This window comes from Bos taurus, chromosome X, assembly GCF_002263795.3.
Source record: "Bos taurus isolate L1 Dominette 01449 registration number 42190680 breed Hereford chromosome X, ARS-UCD2.0, whole genome shotgun sequence".
NCBI classification, from domain to species: Eukaryota; Metazoa; Chordata; class Mammalia; order Artiodactyla; family Bovidae; genus Bos; species Bos taurus.
In genome coordinates, this window is record NC_037357.1 from 102,399,196 (window position 1) to 102,421,073 (window position 21,878).

General features: G+C 38.6%; 1 protein-coding gene and 1 non-coding gene across 5 annotated transcripts in view; one reads left to right on the plus strand and one right to left on the minus strand.

The window, feature by feature from the left end:
• Positions 1-21,878, minus strand: part of USP9X (ubiquitin specific peptidase 9 X-linked) — a 116,965-nt gene that overhangs the window by 79,072 nt on the left and 16,015 nt on the right. For all 4 annotated transcript variants that reach the window (XM_002700207.7, XM_002700206.7, XM_010822080.4 and 1 more), the window contains exon 2: positions 3,696-3,949. In XM_002700207.7, coding sequence (XP_002700253.1) covers positions 3,696-3,791 — 96 coding nt within the window. In that variant the 5' untranslated portion in view covers positions 3,792-3,949. The remainder of the gene's footprint in view (positions 1-3,695; positions 3,950-21,878) is intronic.
• TRNAC-GCA (transfer RNA cysteine (anticodon GCA)) lies at positions 16,903-16,974 on the plus strand. Its single transcript has one exon. It is a non-coding gene; the product is annotated as a tRNA-Cys (tRNA).

The following is a 21,878-nucleotide window of genomic DNA, read 5'->3' on the forward strand; positions in this document are numbered from 1 at the left end:
TCTTCCACTTAATAGATTAAAAAAACAAAACCTCGGACAATACGTAATTAGCCCAAGGTCACACAGCTCCAATTCTGTGGTCAGGATTCAAATCCAGGTCTAATTCTAAAGTCTGAGTTCTTATCTACCATGTGTACTGCTTCTCCACTTACATTTCCCATATATGAGCCGTTCATGATACAAATTACTGCACACATTTTACAGATTAAAAAGTCTCTGACTTCATCTTCAACTAATAAGGCTAACTTTACTCTTCACTGTTGGTGCTTCTTTTTTTCCCCCCTCCATACTTTAGTTGTGCACAGTATTTCTACAACTAAGTGAATGAACTTTTATAACCCTTATTAATTTTGAAAGCAGATAGTATTTTTCTCCTAATTGAAACTAGTCTAAATTTTGAGCTGATTTTTGTGTGTTTGTGTGGAATTTTCTACCCACTGTAGGTTGATGGCCCTTTTAGAGAAGGTCCCATTCCTTATCATTTTATTAGCACTCACTGAACAGATGCGTAAATAAATGCTTGTACTGAAGACAGGTGGATGTACTATATTCTAGTTACAAACTTTATACATGAACTCATAGAGCCAATTTGCAAGAAAACAGCAAATCTTTACTTAAGATGATGAACACTATGTAGGTGCTAAAGGGCTAGTTTCAAGGCAAAAAAACTACACAACAGAATTCAAGTTTTAGAAGCCCAACAGAAATATTTGCATTTTAAGTATGTAACTTAGGAAGTCTGCTTCATTAATTTTTAAAAAGCCTCCCCCATTTCCTCTGGTATATATGTATTATAGATATGCTCACAGAAATTGTAAAGACAAAAATAACAATTAAGATACCCATAATAGTACACCAAAGCACCAGAGACATTTTCAATTATTTCCTGAAATTTTTGTTCTGTGACCCCCACAAATCCTGTCCATATATATGTATAAATTTTCACTAAAATTAGGATAATACTTGCTTGAGTTTGTGTCTTTTTCCATTTAAGTATTTTCCCACATCACTAATAATCTTTTTTAAAGAGCTGATTAATGGCCATATGGACATTGCATTCAATCAATTAAACAAAATTAAGGGACATTTAGCATTCTGCAATTTTTACTGCTAACATAAAATTATACTTTTATATATAAATCTTTTACATAAAAATTTTCAATTTTTCCTTAGGACAGGACCCTGGGAATATAATTAGTACAACAACGGTAAAAATTATTTCTTTTAGGGCTGCTGACATATATATTACCAAATTCCATTCCAGAAAGTCTGCACCCTCCCATAAATATCTCCCAAGAGTGTTCATCTCACAGGGCCTTTCCCAAGGCTGCTTCATTTATCACTGAGCTTTAGTAGAGCTTAAAATTCTCTCCTGTGGGAACCCTTTTAAAAATTACTATATATTAAGTGAAAAATCTGATTGATTTTAGAAATTCCCTTTATGCCATATGAAAAAAATATATTCAAGGTAAGCCATAAGGTGGGCAGTGATTAGTGCTATGGTTGCTTCTTCCAGGTCCATTAAGTGCTAAACCTTTTGAAATAACTAGAATCCTAACATTAAAAAGCAGAGGATAAGAAAGCGAAAAAGGGATACTACAGACGGTTATGAATATATTTGTGGGAATTCCCTGGCGATCCAGTGGTCAGGACTCCGTGCTCTCACTGCCAAGGGCCCAGGTTCAATCCCTGGTTGGGGAACTAAGATCCCACAAGCCACGAGGCCAAAAAAAGGGAAGAATGCAATTTGTTTGTTCCTTTTTAAATTATCATCTCCAAAAATGTAAAGAGCTATTTAAAGTAAGAGGACATAAGGCAGATGCATAATATTAAGTTGAAGATCACAAACCCAAGAGCTCTTAGTATATACCTTAAGATAAGAGTAAGATTTAATTTCTACCTAAAGCCATGCAAACCACAAACACTGGCGAATGATTTAGGAGTCTGTGCATGGTGCAGGTATGAAACAGAAAAGAGAGGGCAATAGACACTGGAAATCCACCCACAAGCTCCTGGTTTAAAAATATAAATCTCTGGCATCTACCACAAACTGACTATGTTTAAAGAAACACGAGTACTGACTAACAAATTTATGACATAGGAAAGACTTAACTGTGTCCAAGACCTGTGACCATATACTTAAGTATTACATGTCCTAAAAGTGGGAACTGGAGAGGAAAAGGAATAAAATTGACATTTATTAAAACCTGACTTGCTCACTTCTCTAAAATGACAGAGGGAGAGGATGAAAGTGGGGGAAGGAGGGAGGGAAAGAGGACGCGCATGAGCGCGCGCACACACGTGCGACTCTTTCCTATCATTCTTGTCAATAGAGAGAATAACCTATAATAGCTAGACAATAAAAAGTTATCCTCAAATGACAGATATAAGTACTCTACAGTAACTTTTGCCTAACACTAACCCATACAGAATTCTACAGAAACATGCACCAACTGTAAGCAAGTTTGTGATTCACGTGCATGCCCCGCAGTGACAAGTTCACCTCTAAGCTCTGTCTGAGCTGCGTTACAAGTTTTAATGTTTGTCTTATTCAGTTTAATATTTCCTGGTATAAAAGTATGTACAATAGAAAGCTGAAAATTAATTCTTTAAACTCCCATTTCAAGAAGTGAGAAAAAGAACGGCAATTCAAATGCAAAAGAAGTAAAAGGGAACATGAAATAAGGGTTAAAAGCATACAAGTAGGAAGGGGGGAGATAGTTAAAGCCAAAAATTGGTTTGAGGGAAGGTTTGATGAAATTGGTAAATCCTTTAGGAAAGGGTAATCAGAAGAGAGAACACAAATTAGCAGTATCAGGGATGAAAAAGGAGATGTTACTACAGATTCTAAGACATTAAAAAGATAAAAAAGGATATTATAAACAGTCTTGCTTCAATAAATTTGACAATCTAGATGCAGTGGACAAATTCCTTGAGAAAATATATTACCAAAAGTCACACACACACACAAATCAGAAAATCCCCCTATTAAAAAAAAATTGGATCTGCAGTTATATCCTTTCCACAAATAAAGCCCCAGGCCAAATTGTTTCAATTTTACTGGTGAAATTATTAATGCAGAAATAACTGAAATCTTACACAAATTCATCCATAGAACAGAAAAAGAATATTACCCTCTGAGTTTTGAGGTCAGCATAAACTCTTGATACCCAAATCTATTTTAAGCTCTAAGAAAATATTATTTCATTTGATCCTATTAATGATCCCATGAAGTAGTTACAGTATTATCTTTTTACAGCAGAAAAACTGAGGCTTAAAAGGTCATATAATTTACCCAGAGTCATAAAGCTAGCATCGCATGGTGCAAAGCTCAAATGTGAACACAAGCAACATGACTTGAGCCCATACGCTCACCACAGGCTACATCAAATGATTTAATGCTTTGTTCTGGAACCGACAAAGGGCTTAACTTTAATGATTACTGATAGAATAAGACACCAGAGGGAAAAAAGGGGCTACATACCCAAGCATCACCACCTATACAGCATTTGAGATTCTTGTTACTGTGTAAGACACACGTTTATTTTTCTTAATAACAGCTTTATGTAACTTCACAAATTATTCAGAATATGCTACTAATTATTCAGAACATGGGATATTTAGTTATTTAGAACATGGGATATCTGTACCCGTAACAGATACACCAACATAGCTTTAACTATTAAACTTCCTACCTGATTCTGTTGGAGGGCGGGCTGAGACTGTCCATCAGGAGCCTGGCCCTGGCTGTCATTCCCTCCTACTGGAGAGCCACGAGTCGTGGCTGTCATACTCGACACAGGGCAGATCTTTGCAATTTTGTCTGCTTATGTAGTTGTCTTGAAAAAAGAAATTATAGTCCACTTATAGAAGGTGAAGTACCAGCATTTGTCAGTCTTAAAAAGCTCCAATTCAAGAATAAACCATCTTGCAGAGACCATTGCATAACCTACAAGTAAAAGAAAAAAAAGCACATTTGTTTTAGACATAAAAAACATTAAGGAATTGTTCAAATTCAGTATTACCAGTGAATCTAGTCAGAAGGTGGCTATATAAAAGAGAGGACAAAGTGAAAAGTTAGTTTCATTAATACTATATTTAAATAAACTGATAATAGTACATCAGTAGTTACATCAAGAAAACATACAAGTACAGCTTCATAATATTTCAGTTTCCTCCTGGGATTCCAAAGACATTATCAAGGTTATTTATTTGGCTGTTATTTCAATTCAATTATGGAGTGGCAAAAACTGTCTTCAATTTGCTAATGCCTTGAATATACACAATCTCACAAACATATTTAAGATATAAACCAAGTAATAAAATCTGATTATTAAAAATATTTCAGGAAGAACTGCACAACTAACATTTATCACTGGTACATGGGTATTAAAATGGTTTCTAAACAAATGTACAAGTGGTTTCAACAGAAACTTTAAAACTTTGGGGGACTTTTTCTTTGGAGAGGATTCAAACTGTATCCTACTCCTCCAATACAACCTGTTTTGTCAAATGACCTTGACGTTTCCCTTTTGGTAAGGTTTTGGCCACAGGCACCCCCAGAGCCACAGCAGGGCTCCAGACCCGAACTGTTTAACAATGGAATTCTTTGCTACCTGAGCAGCAAAGCTGTATAGAGGAAGACCACCAAACCCTCAATTCTGTATTCTTGGCTGCAGAGTAAAATCATCCGAGGTGCTTTTAAAAACACTGATGTCTAAACCCGTCTTCAGAATGAATAAATTACAATACTTTGGAGTTAAGCCTAGGCATCAGTACTTTTAAAAATACCTCCCCCATAACTGATTCTAACATGCCCCAAGAATGAGAGCCTCAACTGACTGATTTACAGGTAATTTAGTTTTAAGGAAACCACATTTCCATTTACTCCATGTTTGCCTCAAGCTTAAATATAATCACTTAACCCAGAGATGGGGTTCTAAGAAGATTTCCTTTCACTTATCAAACTGGAATAATAAAAAGTTTAAGACTGATAATATCGAGCACTGGTGAGGCTAAAAACGGAAAAATCTTTAATACGTAAAGTGGAAAAACAAAGGTAACATGGTTGAACAGCCTCTCTCTCACTTTTGCTTTCCTTTTTTATCAACCTACATTACAAAAAAGTTTTATGTGAAGTAGACAATTAAAACGGAGAAGGCAATGGCACCCCACTCCAGTACTCTTGCCTGGAAAATCCCATGGGCGGAGGAGCCTGGTGGGTTGCAGTCCATGGGGTCGCTAAGAGTCGGACACGACTGAGCAACTTCACTTTCACTTTTCACTTTCATGCATTGGAGAAGGAAATGGCAACCCACTCCAGTGTTCTTGCCTGGAGAATCCCAGGGATGGGGGAGCCTGGTGACTGCCGTCTATGGGGTCACAGAGTCGGACACGACTAAAGTGACTTAGCAGCAGCAGCAGCAGACAATTTAAAAAACCCACCTACCATTTTCTTCAGCCATTTTGGGTTGGCTGGCAAATTGTTTAACTATTCTTTTTCTTACCACTCAAAACATCAGCTAACCGATTCAACTTCAATCTTCTCTACTTCAACCCTGCTCCAATCTCTTCCTTTTGATCCCATTACTCACGATCCCCAATGAATAATATCTCAATTGTCACCCCCCTCAATCTTTTCCTGGATGTCTCTTAGCCTATAAATGTGCTTCAATCTTCATTACCAAGATGAAAATTCACCAACTTCCGTCCTTCCCTTTCCCCCCAAATCTTAAAAAGAAGGCCTCTGCTTCCCCCTTCCTTTCTTCCATTGTCTCTCTCATCATCTAGTTGTATCTAAGCTATCAAGACTGTTTTAAGTCTTAGACCTCAGTTGAGGTCTACGGACAGGTTTGAGGATTAACTCCCCCCAAATTACATGCAAATCTTTATAAATACGTACTTTGGAGGGGAAAGAAGGTCTGGTTCACTGATCCATGCTCTACTAATTGACAGCTGATAGTCAAATGACTGTTGCTGTTCACCCTGTCTGTTCTCTTCTCAGAATTAGCCACAACTGGCTGCAACTACTCCCACGTCCATTCCTGAACCTGAGGTTCCTTGGCGTTTACAATCCTGAACTTCGATTTCCTTTCCACTTCTTTTCAAAGGGGAGGGGAGACAATAGTAAGTAGATAGTAGTCACATTAGTGACAAGTACACTTTTTGACGCTGAAACAACAGTGAAAACATCCACTAAACAGTTGACTCTAGGTCAGGAACTGAAGGAAAACTTGGGGGTGGGGGTCTTGAAGAGAATGTTCACAAAAGAGTGCAAGATGGATTCATTAGCGTCAGATGGGTTGTTGTTCAGTCGCTAAGCCATGTCCAACTCTGTGATGCCATGAACTGAAGCGAACTAGGCTTCTCTGTCCTTCACTATCTCCCTGAGTTTGCTCAAAATCGTGTCCACTGAGTCGGTGATGCCATCCAACCATCTCTTTATGTTGCCCCATTCTCCTCTTGCCCTCAATTTTCCCCAGCATCAGGGTCTTTTCCAATGAGTTGGCTCTTTGCAAAAGACAGCTGATGTACTGGAGCTTCAGCTTCAGCATCAGTCCTTCCAATGAATATTCAGGGTTATTTCCTTTAGGATTGACTGGTTTGATCTCCTTGCAGTTCAAGGGACTCTCTAGAGTCTTCTCCAGCACCACAGTTCCAAAGTGTCAATTCTTTGGTGCTCAGCCTTCTTTATGGTCCAACTCTCACATCCATACATGACTACTGGAAAAACCATAGCTTTGACTATATGGACTTTTGCCAGCAAAGTGATGTCTCTGCTTTTTAATATACTGTCTAGATTTGTCATTGCTATTCTTCCAAGGAGCAAGTGTCTTTTAATTTTGTGGCTGCAGTCACCATCCACATTGACTTTGGAACCCAAGAAAATGAAATCTGACACTGTTTCCCCATTTTCCCCTTCTATCATCATACGGTATCCCCCACAAATAAACACCTCCTTCTGAAAGTGAGGAGTCACAATCTTGGGGGGTGGGAAGAAGTCTATTATTTATTCCCAAATGTAGGGCAAGTTGGAAAGGGGGAAACAAATCCTGAGGCACAACAAAATTAAAATGATATTTTTAAGGTACATCCTTACAGTTTACATAGAATGTGGTATTTTCCTGTAAACTAGAAAACCATGGCTCTAAGAAGTGACTTGAACAAAACACAGATAAGTTAATAACTCTAAAGTGAATTTTATTACTTCGTCCATTAAACCAATGCCATCACTCTTCAAAAGGTATTTCCAGGAAGCAAACCCAAGGGTGGATGGATAAACATTTGGTATACACACACAATGGAATAGTATTTAGCGTTAACAAGGAAGAAAATTCTGACTTGGATGTACCTAGAGGACGTAATGCTAAATGAAACAAATCAGTCACAAAGGGGCAAGCGGTCCATGACTCTACTTATATGACGTAACTACACTCAGAGAAGGAAAGTAGAAAGGTGGTTACCAGGGGTTGGAAAAGTGGGGTGACGGGCAATTATTGATCAAGAGGTACAGAGTTGCAGTTTGGGAGACTGAAAAGTTGTGGAGATGGTTGGTGGTGATGGCTGCACAATGTTAATGCACTTAATGCCACTGAACTGTATTCTTAATAATGGTTAAAATCGATTATGAATTTTTCCCACAATAATATATTATATATATATATATATATATATATATATATATATATATATATATATATAAAACGGCTCTCTTGCTTTGTACTCCTTTAACATTACGACATTAACTTAAAACATCTTAGAATTATATTCTCATGTTGTTTGTTTATGCTCAACATCGTTCCATTCATATGCATCTCAGTAACTCTCCATCTACAGACAAATCAAAAATATCTGGCAAAAAGTCAGAGGACAAATTATTCTAGATAAAAGCATTCTGTGGATAACTAAGGGACTATCCTTTTCAACAAAATAACACTAAGGTAAATGGAAAAGGCAGCAGTCTGAGACCTCTCCCCAAATAAAACACCTTTCTCTCAGACCACGGAACTAAATCATCTTCTCCACATTTCTGTGCTGGGCAGGCACAGTAGGTGTCAGCACAGCATATACTCTGCTCTATTCTGCTATTTTTAACAGTCATCTCTCTACCACCACATAAGAATTGGATACTTTTCCCTTAGTGTGCTAGGTTGAGAGATTAAGAACAGGACACAGGAATGGAACAATTAAAAGTAATTTCTGGATTCAAACATAACTCTTGCTCAAAACCCCACCTCTGCCACTTACAAGCTGCCCTATCTTAAAGTCCAGTAACAAGTACTGTCACTACTTTTCCAGGTCTTTAAAGCAGACAGTGCTACCCACAAAAATGCCATGAAGGGGCTTTCCTCGTGGTCCTGTGGTTAAGACTGCATGCTCCCAAGGCAGGGGACAGAGGTTTGATGCTTGGTTGGGGAACTAAAATCTCACATGCCATGTAGCACAGCAAAAAGAGAAAAAACTCATGAGAATTATTTTGATAAAAGTGTTTCATAAATACCAAACACAGTAATTCTCAAAAATTTTAATTTTCTCTTCCTTTTCTATAGTGTACTGTGTAGAGTTATTGAATATTTGAGCTAAGAATTTGAAAATAATGTATTGAAATATAATGTGGAAAGTCTGAATGGAGGGGAAAAAAAAATCAAAGATATACTACAACTATGTTACCCAAGAATAACACCACTATTTTTTTCCTCCTTTTTCTTTCCTTTTTTTTTGGGGGGGGCGGTGCTACACCACAGGGCTTTCAAGACTTTAGTTTCCCCACAGGGATCGAACCTGGGTCACTGGCAGTGAGAGTGCCGAGTCCTAACCACTGACAGCCAGGGAATTTCCAACACTGGTAACTTTCTTACCTTTTTTTTTTTTTTAAGTGAAATGTTAGTTGCTCAGTCATGTCCAATTCTTTGCCACCTCATGGACTATAACCCGCCAGGCTCCTCTGTCCATGGGATTTCCCAGGCAAGAATACTGGAATGGCTAGGGGATCTTCCTGACACATGGATCGAACCAGGGTCTCCTGCACTGCAGACAGATTCTTTACCATTCGAACCATCAGGGAATCCCCTGGAACATTGGTACCTTTCTTAATAAATCCCATTCAATTCAAGTGGATGGGATATGAATTGCTATCACACTCCTTTACTTGATTACAAGAAGTACTCTCAAGGTTCTAAAGGAGCTTATCTTCCAAGTCACAGATATTTAGGCATTCATAGCTGAGTTAGACGGAGAAGGCAACGGCACCCCACTCCAGTACTCTTGCCTGGAAAATCCCATGGGCGGAGGAGCCCGGTAGGCTGCATCCATGGGGTCGCTAGAGTTGGACATGACTGAGCGACTTCACTTTCACTTTTCACTTTCATGCATTGGAGAAGGAAATGGCAACCCACTCCAGTGTTCTTGCCTGGAGAATCCCAGGGACGGGGGAGCCTGGTGGGCTGCCGTCTATGGGGTCGCAGAGTTGGACACGACTGAAGCGACTTAGCAGCAGCAGCAGCAGCAGCTGAGTTAGAACAAACTTTCTACCAAGTCAAAGTCAAAGTATCCTACACAGAACTGAGCAACTCAATAATCATTCAAATCATTTAAAATCTGACACAATAGCCACCACTTCTTGTAGGAGCACTAAAAGTCGACAAATCACAATGCGAAAATTTACTGTACAAAGTAAAGTTTGAAGCTTAACATTTTATTTTAGAAAAACAAGAGTACTGCAAGGGTCATTGTTCTCCCTCCCTTTCATACGAATTTTACCAGAATGCATCTTGGATTTTCAGCAATACAAAATGGCAATATTAGGTGTTTTATCTGGGGAGAGGTCTCAGACTGCTGCCTTTTCCATTTACCTTAGTGTTATTTTGCTGAAAAGGATAGTCCCTTTAGAACCTATAGTATTTTTATATTCAAACTTAGCATCTTCCAAGATGGGAATAGCATCACATTTACCTGGATAAAGCTTAGTTATCCATTATACTAAATAACCTAGAATTCCATAAACATCAACCATTTGTATTTATTTTAAACTTTGTAGGACTCAATTTCTTTTTTTTTTTTTAATTTTATTTTTAAACTTTACAATATTGTATTAGTTTTGCCATATATCAAAATGAATCCGCCACAGGTATACCTGTGTTCCCCATCCTGAACCTTCCTCCCTCCTCCCTCCTCCCACCCCATACCCTCCCTCTGGGTCGTCCCAGTGCACCAGCCCCAAGCATCCAGTATCGTGCATCGAACCTGGACTGGCGACTCGTTTCATACATGATATTATACATGTTTCAATGCCATTCTCCCAAATCTCCCCACCCTCTCCCTCTCCCACAGCAGCTTTCAAATGGAAGGGCCTTAATACCACAGAAACCCTTAAGACAAAGAATGGTCCTTCTCTACAGGACCTTCTCTACATTCTCCCATCTCTGCTCAAACTTTCCCTACATTCCAGTATCTCTTTTATACAGCACACTGAAAGTCTCTACAATTCCACATATATGATACTACTATACTTAAAGAGTCTTTTCTCTTTCTAAATTTTTCTCTTTTCATCCAAAATATAAAGGACGTTAAAATAAAAACTCAAAGCTTAGTCATTTAAGAAATATATGCTGAGTATCTACAGTGGGCCACATATTGTTTTAAGCATAAAGGAATAAATACATGGCATTACACAGCTGGCAAATCTCTCTGCTCTTGTGGAACTAACATTACACAATGTGTTGAGAGACAAACAAGCAACAATGGCAAGTCCAACAAATTATTTACTGATCACCAAAATGAGTTCATTAGAAACTAATTTGATAGATCATCCTTATATACATCCACGAAATTATCTTGAGAACTTAACCTATTCTGGTTTTATGTATCAAAACCAAAGGGGAAAATTATTCAATTATCTTTCTTCATCTAGTGACTTTCCATGTTTAATTGGCATCTATTACCCTTGTTTTCCTCTTAAAATACTTGACTCAAGCGGTGAGAGACATACCTGTGAAACACAAGCTATACATACCTAGCACTAGACCTTCCTCCTCTGACCGATCACTACAAAATGAAGACCGTAATTACAACTAACTAGACAAACTATTATTTTGCAATTAATACTCTAGTACATAACAGAAAGAAAGAACTTACACGTTGGTTTAAAATTTAACTGCAAAATGTGTAAGTCGTCTCATCTTTATTATAAATCAATATGAAACATCTTTTAAGTACTAAGCTTTATTTCAAAATAACCACTATTTTAGTGTATTGGCTTATTTTAAGCCCAGAGTACTTAGATATTTTTGAATCTTAAACTGGAATTTCTATTGCTATGATAGATTCAACATGTTTAAAAACAAATTTTTTATGCATTGTAGTCTGGAAGAAAAAATATCTTTCTCTACATAGCAGTTCTTCTACAGCATAAGAAATGACACACATGGGGTATTACAGGTTTGACACACGTCCATGGACAGAGAAAAACTGCCAAAACCCTCAAAGTATATGAAACAGAACACAAAATTAAAATAAACAAACGATCAAAAACAAGTATGTACTTTTAATTATCTGTGCAATACCTGGACTTCTGCTTTTTAAAAAATCCCTTCTAAGATAACATTGAAATGTTAAGTGAAAATTATTGGGGGATAATCCCGACTAATTTTTAGATAAACTCATTTGCAAACATTGTCACTGTATTTGTTTTAACTAATTATTTAACTACCTATTATTATTATTTGTGACACACCTCACCATCAATTATATCAATACACCATGATCCATAGCCACTCTAAGTGGGTAAGGCAAAACACGTTTCAGTATTTATACTATCCAAGGATTTTTTATTTTGTGGAGTTGTTGGTTCTATTCCATTCAAAGTTTCTCTGTGGCTCTACAATTCTGTATCCCATTATTTACAATGGGTGTTTTTTTGCCCTACACCAATTATCGATACCAGCTGGATGTCCTACAATTCAACTCAATTCTGACACTATCTCCCGAAAGACAGCTCAAGATTTACTCTCCCCCCACTTCACATATCAGCCATAAATCCAAGTTGTCACCTGTGCTTCTGACCAACAGGCTACAGAACGGAGGCTCCAAAGAGTCCCTCCTTGGGTTAATTTGCTAGAGCAGCTCACAGAAATCAAAGAAACATTTTACTTACTACATTATTGGTTTATTTATTGTAAAAGGATATAAGTTAAGGAACAGCCAGATGGTATAGGGCAAGGTATGGAGAAAAGGCATGGAATTTCCATGTCCTCTTTGGGCTCACCACTTGGCCCATATTTCCACGGGTTCACCAAACTGGAAGCTCTCTGAAACCCATCCTTTTGGGGTTTTAGGAAGGCTTCATTACCTAGGCACAACTGATTAAATCACTGGCCATTAAGGACCTCTAAGCCTTTCTCCCCTTCCTTCAGGAAGGGAGAGAGAACACTATTCATAGGGTTGGCTTCCCTGGCAACCAGCCCCCATCCTCAGCGATCTAGGGGCTTTTCAAGTCACTTCATTAACCTAACAACAGACACCTTCCAGATCCTCACCACTTAGAAAATGCCAAGTTCTAAAAGCTCAGTCGCCAGTAACTGGGATAAAGACCATTTCTTATTATCAATCATAGTATCACAGGTCCCCTTCCAGTTCCATCTTAATTAGTACATTACTCTAGACAAGTTATGAGCACTTATGTACGGGGCACAATAGTAGGTCCTTTATTTATGTAACCTCACTTAATCACCAGGATCCCTATTCCATGATTATCAGTCCAATTTAACAAACAGAAGCAGAAGCTAAGAGATTAAGTAACTTCAGTTTGTCCAAGATGGCATTAACATCTTTTTAGATTCTCAAAGCCGTTGGCTCTTCCATTATATACCATGAAGATTCTCTACAGCCCCCAAGATAAAGATATTCTTTTCATATTTGAAGAGGGAGAACTAAGAGCGGGGTGGGGTGGGGCAAGGATGAGACTGATTTTTCTCTTAAAAGTATGGTTACTGTCAGGCCTGTCTGTGCCAATTATGTTTCTCTTTTTCTGGCATTAAAAATGATCACTACTGAATTTTATTAAAATGCAAACCCTAAAATATCATGGCCCTGCTTAAAAAACCCTCAAAGACCCAATGAAGACCAAAATACTTCTCTAATGGTTTAGTATGCTCTAGAACACCCAACTTTGGGCTCATCTTGCAACTACTCTACCCAAAGCTGGTTCTAACTCCAATTCGCCTTCTTGTTGTTCCTTCAAAATGTACTTTCTCATGCTGACTGTGGAGCCTTTGCAAAAGTGGTCTTAGTCTGGCCCACCAAATACTGATTCACCAATCCTCAACTCTCCTCACTCAGAATCCATCAAGTACTCCTCCCAGAGGCTCTCAGAGGAAACTGCATTCTTCTTTCACAGCACCTGTGTATGATCTCGCTCCCTACCAGAACAGAAAAGCTCCACAAGCGGCAATTCCCCGAGGTGAGTGGTTAGGGCTCTGAAAGTCCACTGTAGGGGGCACGGGTTTGATCCCTGGTAGGGGAACGAAGATCCCACATGCCTCAAGGAACAGTTAAAAAAAAAAAACAAAACAAGTCTAAGGGCAGAAGCTGCATGCGCTTTGCTCATCATTGAATTCCAAGAATTCATTGGACCACAATAGGTAAACACTCAAAACAAAAAAAAGAGGGGGTGGTGGTGGTGAACTACAAGTCAAACCCTCTCCCTTTTCAGTTCTAGTAATTCCTTTATGACGTGTCCAACATTATTTTTTCCACTCCCACTCACACCACTCTAGGCTAGACTCCAATTTTAACATCCTGGATGGTCTCCACACTACCAATCTTTTTAGTATATTATTGCTAAATTAATGTCAACATTTTCAGTCTCTGAAACCTTTAGTTTTCAGAGGAAAAAACCTCTCTACTTTTTACATAATACTGTTCAAGATCAATCACAATCAGCCCTAACTTATTTTTCCAAGTCCATCTCTCATTCCTCAATTTCAATACCATCACAGTCAGGTTGACAAGCCTCAGAAAGTGAGGCAGAGTGAAGAGGCAGTCAAGTGGAAGAGCCAGAATTCTAACTGAGGGAGTACAAGTTCCAGGGTGACAGTCTTAACTTCCAGGCCACGCATGAATAATGCTTGAAAATAGGGAGAAAACTACCATTAATCTCACCATATCCACACCTCCAAGATACAGTATCAAAATATTTATGATGCAGAAGCACATTTTATAAAACCGGATTTTTCACCTAATTTATAATTTCCTCATGCTAAGTATTCTTCTATATTCACCTTTAATGGCAGCTGCTGCTAAGTCGCTTCAGTCATGTCCGACTCTGTGCGACCCCATAGACGGCAGGCCACCAGGCTCCCCTGCCCCTGGGATTCTCCAGGCAAGAACACTGGAGTGGGTTGCCATTCCTTCTCCAATGCATGAAAAGTGAAAAGTGAAAGCTAAGTCGCTCAGTCGTGTCCGACTCTTAGCGACCCCATGGACTGCAGCCCACCAGGCTCCTCTGCCCATGGGACTTTCCAGGCAAGAGTACTGGAGTGGGGTGCCATTGCCTTCTCCACTTTAATGGCTACATATCACAAAATATTTTCTTCTAAATCACAACAGCTGTACTCCTAAGAAACATGGCATAATCAAAAATGATGTTATAAAAACAATAGTTCAATGGGAAAATGCCATTTCATGTCCATAACTATAAACCTAAATATCCCTTGGCAATTTTAAAATGCAGCCTTCACTCAAGAGTAAAGGCCTTTCTTTCTGTAGTTCCACCAGCACTGCCATTATCATTATAACAGGACTCATCATTCTTATCACACATTATGATAAAATTATACACAAAACCAGTCAAGGCAGCTATATTAAAGAGTCCCCACCCCTCCAGTGTGATGCTAGTTTTAGATAGCTTCAAATTCGATCAATAACTCAAGCTAATGCAAATGAAGATGTCTAATTAATCTCTGTTAAATCTAAAAACATTACTTAAGCTAAATGTCCGTATTCTATTATCATCACTATTAAACACACACACCATTAATTTTTGTCACTAAATCACCATGTACATCCACTCGTACTTCCTAGAAGTCATCACAACAGAACTGCATCCTTCATTCTAAACTCTGTGGCAACAGAAATTTATTCATTTAGAAGTGCTCAGTAAATGGTCCTTTTTATTCAAAACTTCTCCATACTGTATCTGTCAAGCCATATGTACACAATTAGGGTACCAGAGGTTTTTATATAAAAGCTTCAATAAATTCTAGCATCCTTCCGAAAGCATTCTCAAATGTGAATTTTTTAGTGGCTGTAGGCAATGAGTAATAAATTAAAAATGACTTATGGGGGACTTCCCTGGCAGTTCAGTGGTTAAACACCCCCCCATCCTCCTCAACACAGGGGAGACTGACTGGATCCCCGGTTGGGGGACTAAGATCCTTGTATGCTGTAAGTGTGGCAAAAAAAAAAAAAAAGACTTGTGGAATGATGGCATCAGAAGTTCTGTGGACACTCTCGCCAGTGAAACAACTGTAACTGGTAAAAACCATTAAAAAACTTCTGTAGTCTCTAGAAATGACCCTAAGGGTACACAGCAAATGAATACTAAAGAAAATCTACTCAGTAAAAACAGAGAGTCTGGCATTTTGAGCCAGCTCAGCAGGACAGAAGCCCCATTCCAGGTGGGTACAGAGAGGAACACAGGCTCTCACCCCCAAACTCCCAGTCAACTCCTGCCCCCGCCCACCCCTCCCTCCCCTTAAGAGGAGGAAGATAGCAAGCATTTCTCATCATCCTCAACTCTCAGCTGCAGAGGCTCCCACTGCAGGGAAGAGCTGGGTGGGGAGCCTTTCTTCCATCCAGGTCCCACTTGCAGAGCAGAAGCTCTGACCCCAGGTTCAGCAGGCCAAGAATAACGCGGTCCTAATGACCCTCACTCCATCTCACTCACATGACTGAGGTTCCACACCAGGAGCCTAGAGGCTGCTGCTGCCACTCAACACTACTCATGAAGCAGGGGTACCACTGGCAAGCACCCCGTGAGGCAGGGCCACTGCCCCACCCCGATTCTGAAGCAATGGTGTAAAGGTTTTGTTCAAGGGGAGGAGGAGGCCATAAGGGAGCTCTGAAGTTCTCGCCAAGTGAGCTGACTTTACTTGGAACAGAGTAAAGGCAAGTTCGTGCCCGAAGCACTTGAACACAATGGAGGCTGAGATAATAAGCAATTAAGGGGCTGGCTGTCTGAGGAGGGCAACAAGCTCAACTTTACCAGAGAGAACAAAGGGAAAAAAACAGCAAAGAAGAGCCTCCCTGAGGTCAGAAATAAAAGCATTACGACTACTCACAATCACTGATTTTTAAAACTGTCCAGCCCTACAAACAACAGGTATTCAAACATATACACCCAAAACATTAATGAAAACTTAGGAAGTATTGGAAACATTAATAGTCATAAGTACAATCTATATTTAACTATTTCAAATCAATGATACGAAGAGATGGGGAGGAAAGCGAGAAATTAGGAAAACAGTATGGAATTGGCGTAGAAAAAGAATGAACCAAAAAGGAAATAAGGGAAGCAATGGGGCAGGAGTGACAGTTAACATCTACTGAGCAGATACCGCGCGTCAGGTATCATTGAAAAGTTTTAACCTATTAACCCATTTAATATTCAATCTCAAGAATTAAGTACTCATTATTATCATTTTACAGATGTAAAAAAATGAGGCACATAAAGGTAACCTGACTAAAATGAAATAACTAATGGGGGACAAAGCTAGCAAATTAAATTTCAAATCTAGATACCCTGGTATCAACAGTTTTGCTCATCTCCCCGCTATGCTACAACTGCTATTTCAATTTCAGTGCTGGAGGAGAAAAGACCATAAATAGAAGGACTTCACCAATTCTTCCCTGGTGGCTCAGGTGGTAAAGCGTCTGCCTGCAATGCAGGAGACCCAGGTTCGATCCCTGGGTAGGGAAGATCCCCTGGAGGAGGAGATGGCAACCCACTCCAGTACTCTTGCTTGGAAAATTCCATGGACAGAGGAGCTTCGTAGGATACAGTCCATGGGGTCGCAGAGTCGGACACGACTGAGCGACTTCACTTCAATTCTAGCAAGTGTGTTAGTCAACCACTTTTGTTAAAGATCTCAAACTTATTTTGCCAGAAGCAGTGTGGTATACAAAAGCAATTCTCTGGCCAGAAATATATGAACTTAAATTTCTACTCTGGTCCTTAACTGTGTGATCTTGGGCAAAATTCCCAAACCTCTTTGGGACTTAGTCTCCTCACCTGAGGAGGACACAAGGCTATGGTTGTGAGGATTAAATGAGGTAATGATTACCTTTAAATGTCAGAGCTGTCCAGTTAAGCATTAGTTTCCTTTCCTCTCAAGTAACATTTCATTGGAGGGGGGACACTTCAAAGACAACTATTTTGTTAACTAAGTACTGCGGATGGAACATGTCTGAGGGTTTGGGAGTGAAAAACACTTGGTAAATATGAAGTCTGGGGGAAAAAAAAAATGATGTGTTCTGTTACAAAACAAGTACAGGCATACCTTGGAGATACAGTGGGTTCAGTTCCAGATCACCACATTAAAACAAATATCACAAAGCAAGTCACATGAATTTTTTGGTTTCCCAGTACACATAAAAATTGTGTTTACAGTATATTGTAGAGCAAATGCCGTTGGAAAAATGGCACCAACAGACTTGCTCGATGGCAGGGTTGCCACAAACCTTCAATTTGCAAAAAAACACATCTGTCAAGAGCATTAAGCAAAACACAATGTAAGGTAGTTTTGAGATTTACCTCACTAGCAAATACCAGTAAACACATCTGAAAATCATATTAGCTCATAAGCAACTTTCCCCTCAATATGCTAATATTTTGTACTAAGTAACGGCAGCTGAATGCAGCCTGAGGATGGGATAAAGGTCTGGACTGGAAAGCCGTCACCCTACATTTTTCTTGGCTCAGTCTAGCCATATGCTGCTCTGTCCTGGAAGTACACATACTGTTCCCTCTAGTCTCTGTGCATTTTAATTTTATTTCAGTCTTGTCCCTAACTCAGTAACCTCCCCATTCCCTATATAGAAGGGTTACCTTAAAAAAAAAAACAAACAAACAAACAAACTATATTTACTATACTTTGTCAGGAATTTAGAATCTTTTAAACTGTGCTGTTTATTTTATTGAAATTTTTATAGTTTTTGTTCTAACTACAAAATTATATAGCTTCTGAGTGATCAGTTTGCTCTCAATCCTGCTTTCCCCAGAAGTCGTGTTACTTTGTAGTGCCTGATTTTGCAGAGCATGAGGTTTCTCAGCAATTTCAACATAATAGATACACATGGAACAGATCATATTTAACCTCCAAGCATCTTTTTCTCTCTCAAGGTGGCCAAGACCTTTAGAGATTCCCGAAAAACTTTAATGGAAGAATGAATTTGAAGTGCCATGCAAAGAAGGCACCCAATAAATAGTAATGTTTTAACAAACACTGGTTATTTCTCCCTTGAAATGCTAGTTCGATTATTACGCACACTTGACAATTATGAACCTTCCTGGGCTCCCTATGAATATGATCTCTAGATCAGTCCAGAGGAAAAGTATTCTCCCAACTGTTATCTACCAGGATTCTGTGTTCCTGATATACATATCATAACTGTGCAGGCTGAACTTAATAAAATGAACAGCATCAAAAATGTTAAAGTAGTTGCTTTTATTATTCTGTTAACATTAACACAGAAATCCCATATTTCAAAAATTTGCCCTATTTTTTGAAATGTCTCAAATCAAATCTTACCATCTGTAAGAGAATTCATAGCACAGCATTCCTATGAGAACTTGTGCTGGCTCTAAAGAATATGTTACAATAGGAAAACTAAAGAAACCAGTAACAAGACATCGAAATTATTCAGTGTTACACAGTAAGTAACCTATCTTTTGAGTAAAATAATGAACATGAACTGCCCTTTTAGGTATAAATATATTTTTCACTTATTAAATAGGGAAATAACCTGGTAAATATGGAATTGGAGCTCCAGTTCCAGTCATGTGACGCCAAGCATCAGAGTTCCATCAACAATATACTAAGCTGCCTCAAGTTTGCCAAATTTGGTTCTACCTTAACAGTATTTTAAAAAACTAAATTACTTTCTACTTTAATGCTGCTTAAGTATGTGCATAAATGAAATTAGAATTCAACTCCTTATGCTTACTGCTCTGCTACAAAACAAGTTCACAAACTAAATACAAACAAAACTATTACTGTTACTAATACGTGGCAGATGGCAGCACACCGCTGGCTGTTAGGGCAGAGGCTCCTTTGGGTTTTGCACGCCATCCTACCACCATCGCGCACCATGTGCGAGATACAGCTTTCCCACTTAAATGACTCCATCACTCTGTCTGTGTACATGATTTGCCATGACATCATTCTTCCTTCACATCAACACATCATTTGCGTGTTACGTCTGCTTCTGTTGCTCTCATCTGACAAACCCTACAGTTGAACATTAATACATTAAAAACACAAAGCTAACGCAAGTGCTGAAATGGTGTGGCAGTTCTGGACTATCCATCCAGGTACCCAAAAACACATACACTCATATTTAAGATCATAAAAATGAAAAAGACGTGTTTTAAAAAGAAAATAATTGTTCTAAATTGAGCACAAAAAGGGCACCAAAGAGATACATGTTTTTAAGGTTAGAACCTTGCAGGCCATCAGGGAGAGGTGCTCAAAGACTACTGGGATTTGGAAACTGCTCCAATTGTAGGAAATTCTACCTTTACATTTTCCCTTTAAAGTTCTCAGTTATAACACTGTAAAGCTCACTGCTCTCAGCAAGGTCTCTTTTTTATTGAGTCTAAAGTCTATTTCCCTTGTCACTGACACCTATTGCTTACAGTTATGCCCACTGAAACAAAAGTTAATAATAATCACCACTTTCTAAATTATAATCCTTCAAAATACTGAGATTTATACTGTACATAAACTCAAATCACTTCTCAAAAACAGATACACTTTTCCTTAAATATTCCTTTATTAAACCCTTAAAAAGAGTGCGAGGTCTCAATAAATTTTAGTCCCTAAACAAATCAATCTACTCATAAAAAGCAAGTGAACATCACTGACTTAAAATATTAGACACGGTAACATATCAAATATCACAGAACATATGCCTACTTACCAGTCCACTCTTTGTTAAAAGACAGGTTAAGATAAACAACTCAGAGTTATTCATTAACAGCTCTTACCAATCTTTATCAAAATTAGTTAACACTTTCTTCCCTGGCGGCTCAGACGGTAAAGAATTTGCCTGCAATGCCGGAGACCCAGGTTTGATCCGAGTAGGAAAGGTCCCCTGGGGAAGGAAATGGCTACCTACTCCAGTACTCTGGTGCAGGAAATTGCAGGGACAAAGGAGACTTGTGGGATCTCAAAGAGTCGCCACAACTTGAGGGAGTGACACTTTCACTTAGAAGTTACTAATCCAAGCATGAACATGCTGATCCAACAAACTGAAAAGAGACTTCATTTCATTTAGTCATTTTATACACGGCAGATAAGATTGCCCAAAATTAGCATTTTCAATGTGCATCCAGTAGGTAAGTACTCGTTTTGCCTGAACCTTCACAAGACTAAATCACAAATGTAAAGAATCTGAAAAACCAAGAATTTGAAATTCCTTGTAGTCAATGAGATTATCTTCACTATGTCTGAAGTTATATATAATAAATTTTAAATAAGTCTTAAGATATAATTCAACTGTATTTATTCAGAGTTGTACAGCTATCATCAAAATCAATTTTAGAATATTTATCACCCCAAAAATAAACCCCATACTATTAGTGGCAATCACCCCCATTCCCTCCTGCTTCACCCCTAGCCCCAAGTTAATTGATATTTTTTGTCTTTATAGATGTGCCGGTTCTGAATACCTCTTATAAATGGTGCCATACAACATGGAGTCTTGTGACTGGCTTCCTTCACTCACCATGACTGTTTTCAGGCTCATCCAAGTTTTACCACATATCATTTCTCTTTGCTGTTGAAAAATACTCCATTGTATGGTACACATTTTATTGATGTATTCATTAGTTGGACACTGCATTATTCTGTAATATGGTTTTATACATGTAGACTCCGCTGAGAGATAGAAGAAAAAAGCTATCCTTTCAAGTCTGCATGACTGTGTACAATTAATCCTAAAGGTTCAAAATAACATCCTGCAGTATGCCATGAAGGCTAATATTCAAATCAAAAGAGGAACTTATATAAAGTCACTGAACACGAAAACAACATTAAAAACTTTAAAACATTCTAATTCAATTATGGCCCCTCCCCCACTTAGTGTACTGAGACCTTAAAAAAAAAAAAAGAGAGGCCAGAGGTTAGCAATATTTTTGACAGATCGCAAATGAAATAAGAAGCAGAAGTGCTAAAAGCAAGGGAACCTCATCTTTAAAATGAGAGGCTGCATGCTAAGGGCCCTTTAGCTACATTTTATGCCTCCATGCTGTGGCAAAAGAAGGCCAAATTAATAACAAGGGGAATGCTAATGGAACTCATTTAGTCAGACATTATACAGTGCAGTGGTTAAAAATATAGAATGAAGACAAACTGCCTCAGTTACTTACTCGGAGTCCAAACTGGACAAGTTCCTTCACATCTGTATCTTGGTTTCCTTATATATAAAATGAGGACAATAGTGCTATGTTTTCAAGTTGCTGTAAGAATATATAGAAATTTTATGCACATATATAGGTGCTACGTGTGTGTGCTCAGTCATGTTCGACTCTGTGTGACCCCATGGACTGTAGCCCGCCAGGATTCTCTGTCCACGGAATTTTCCAGGCAAGAATACTGGAG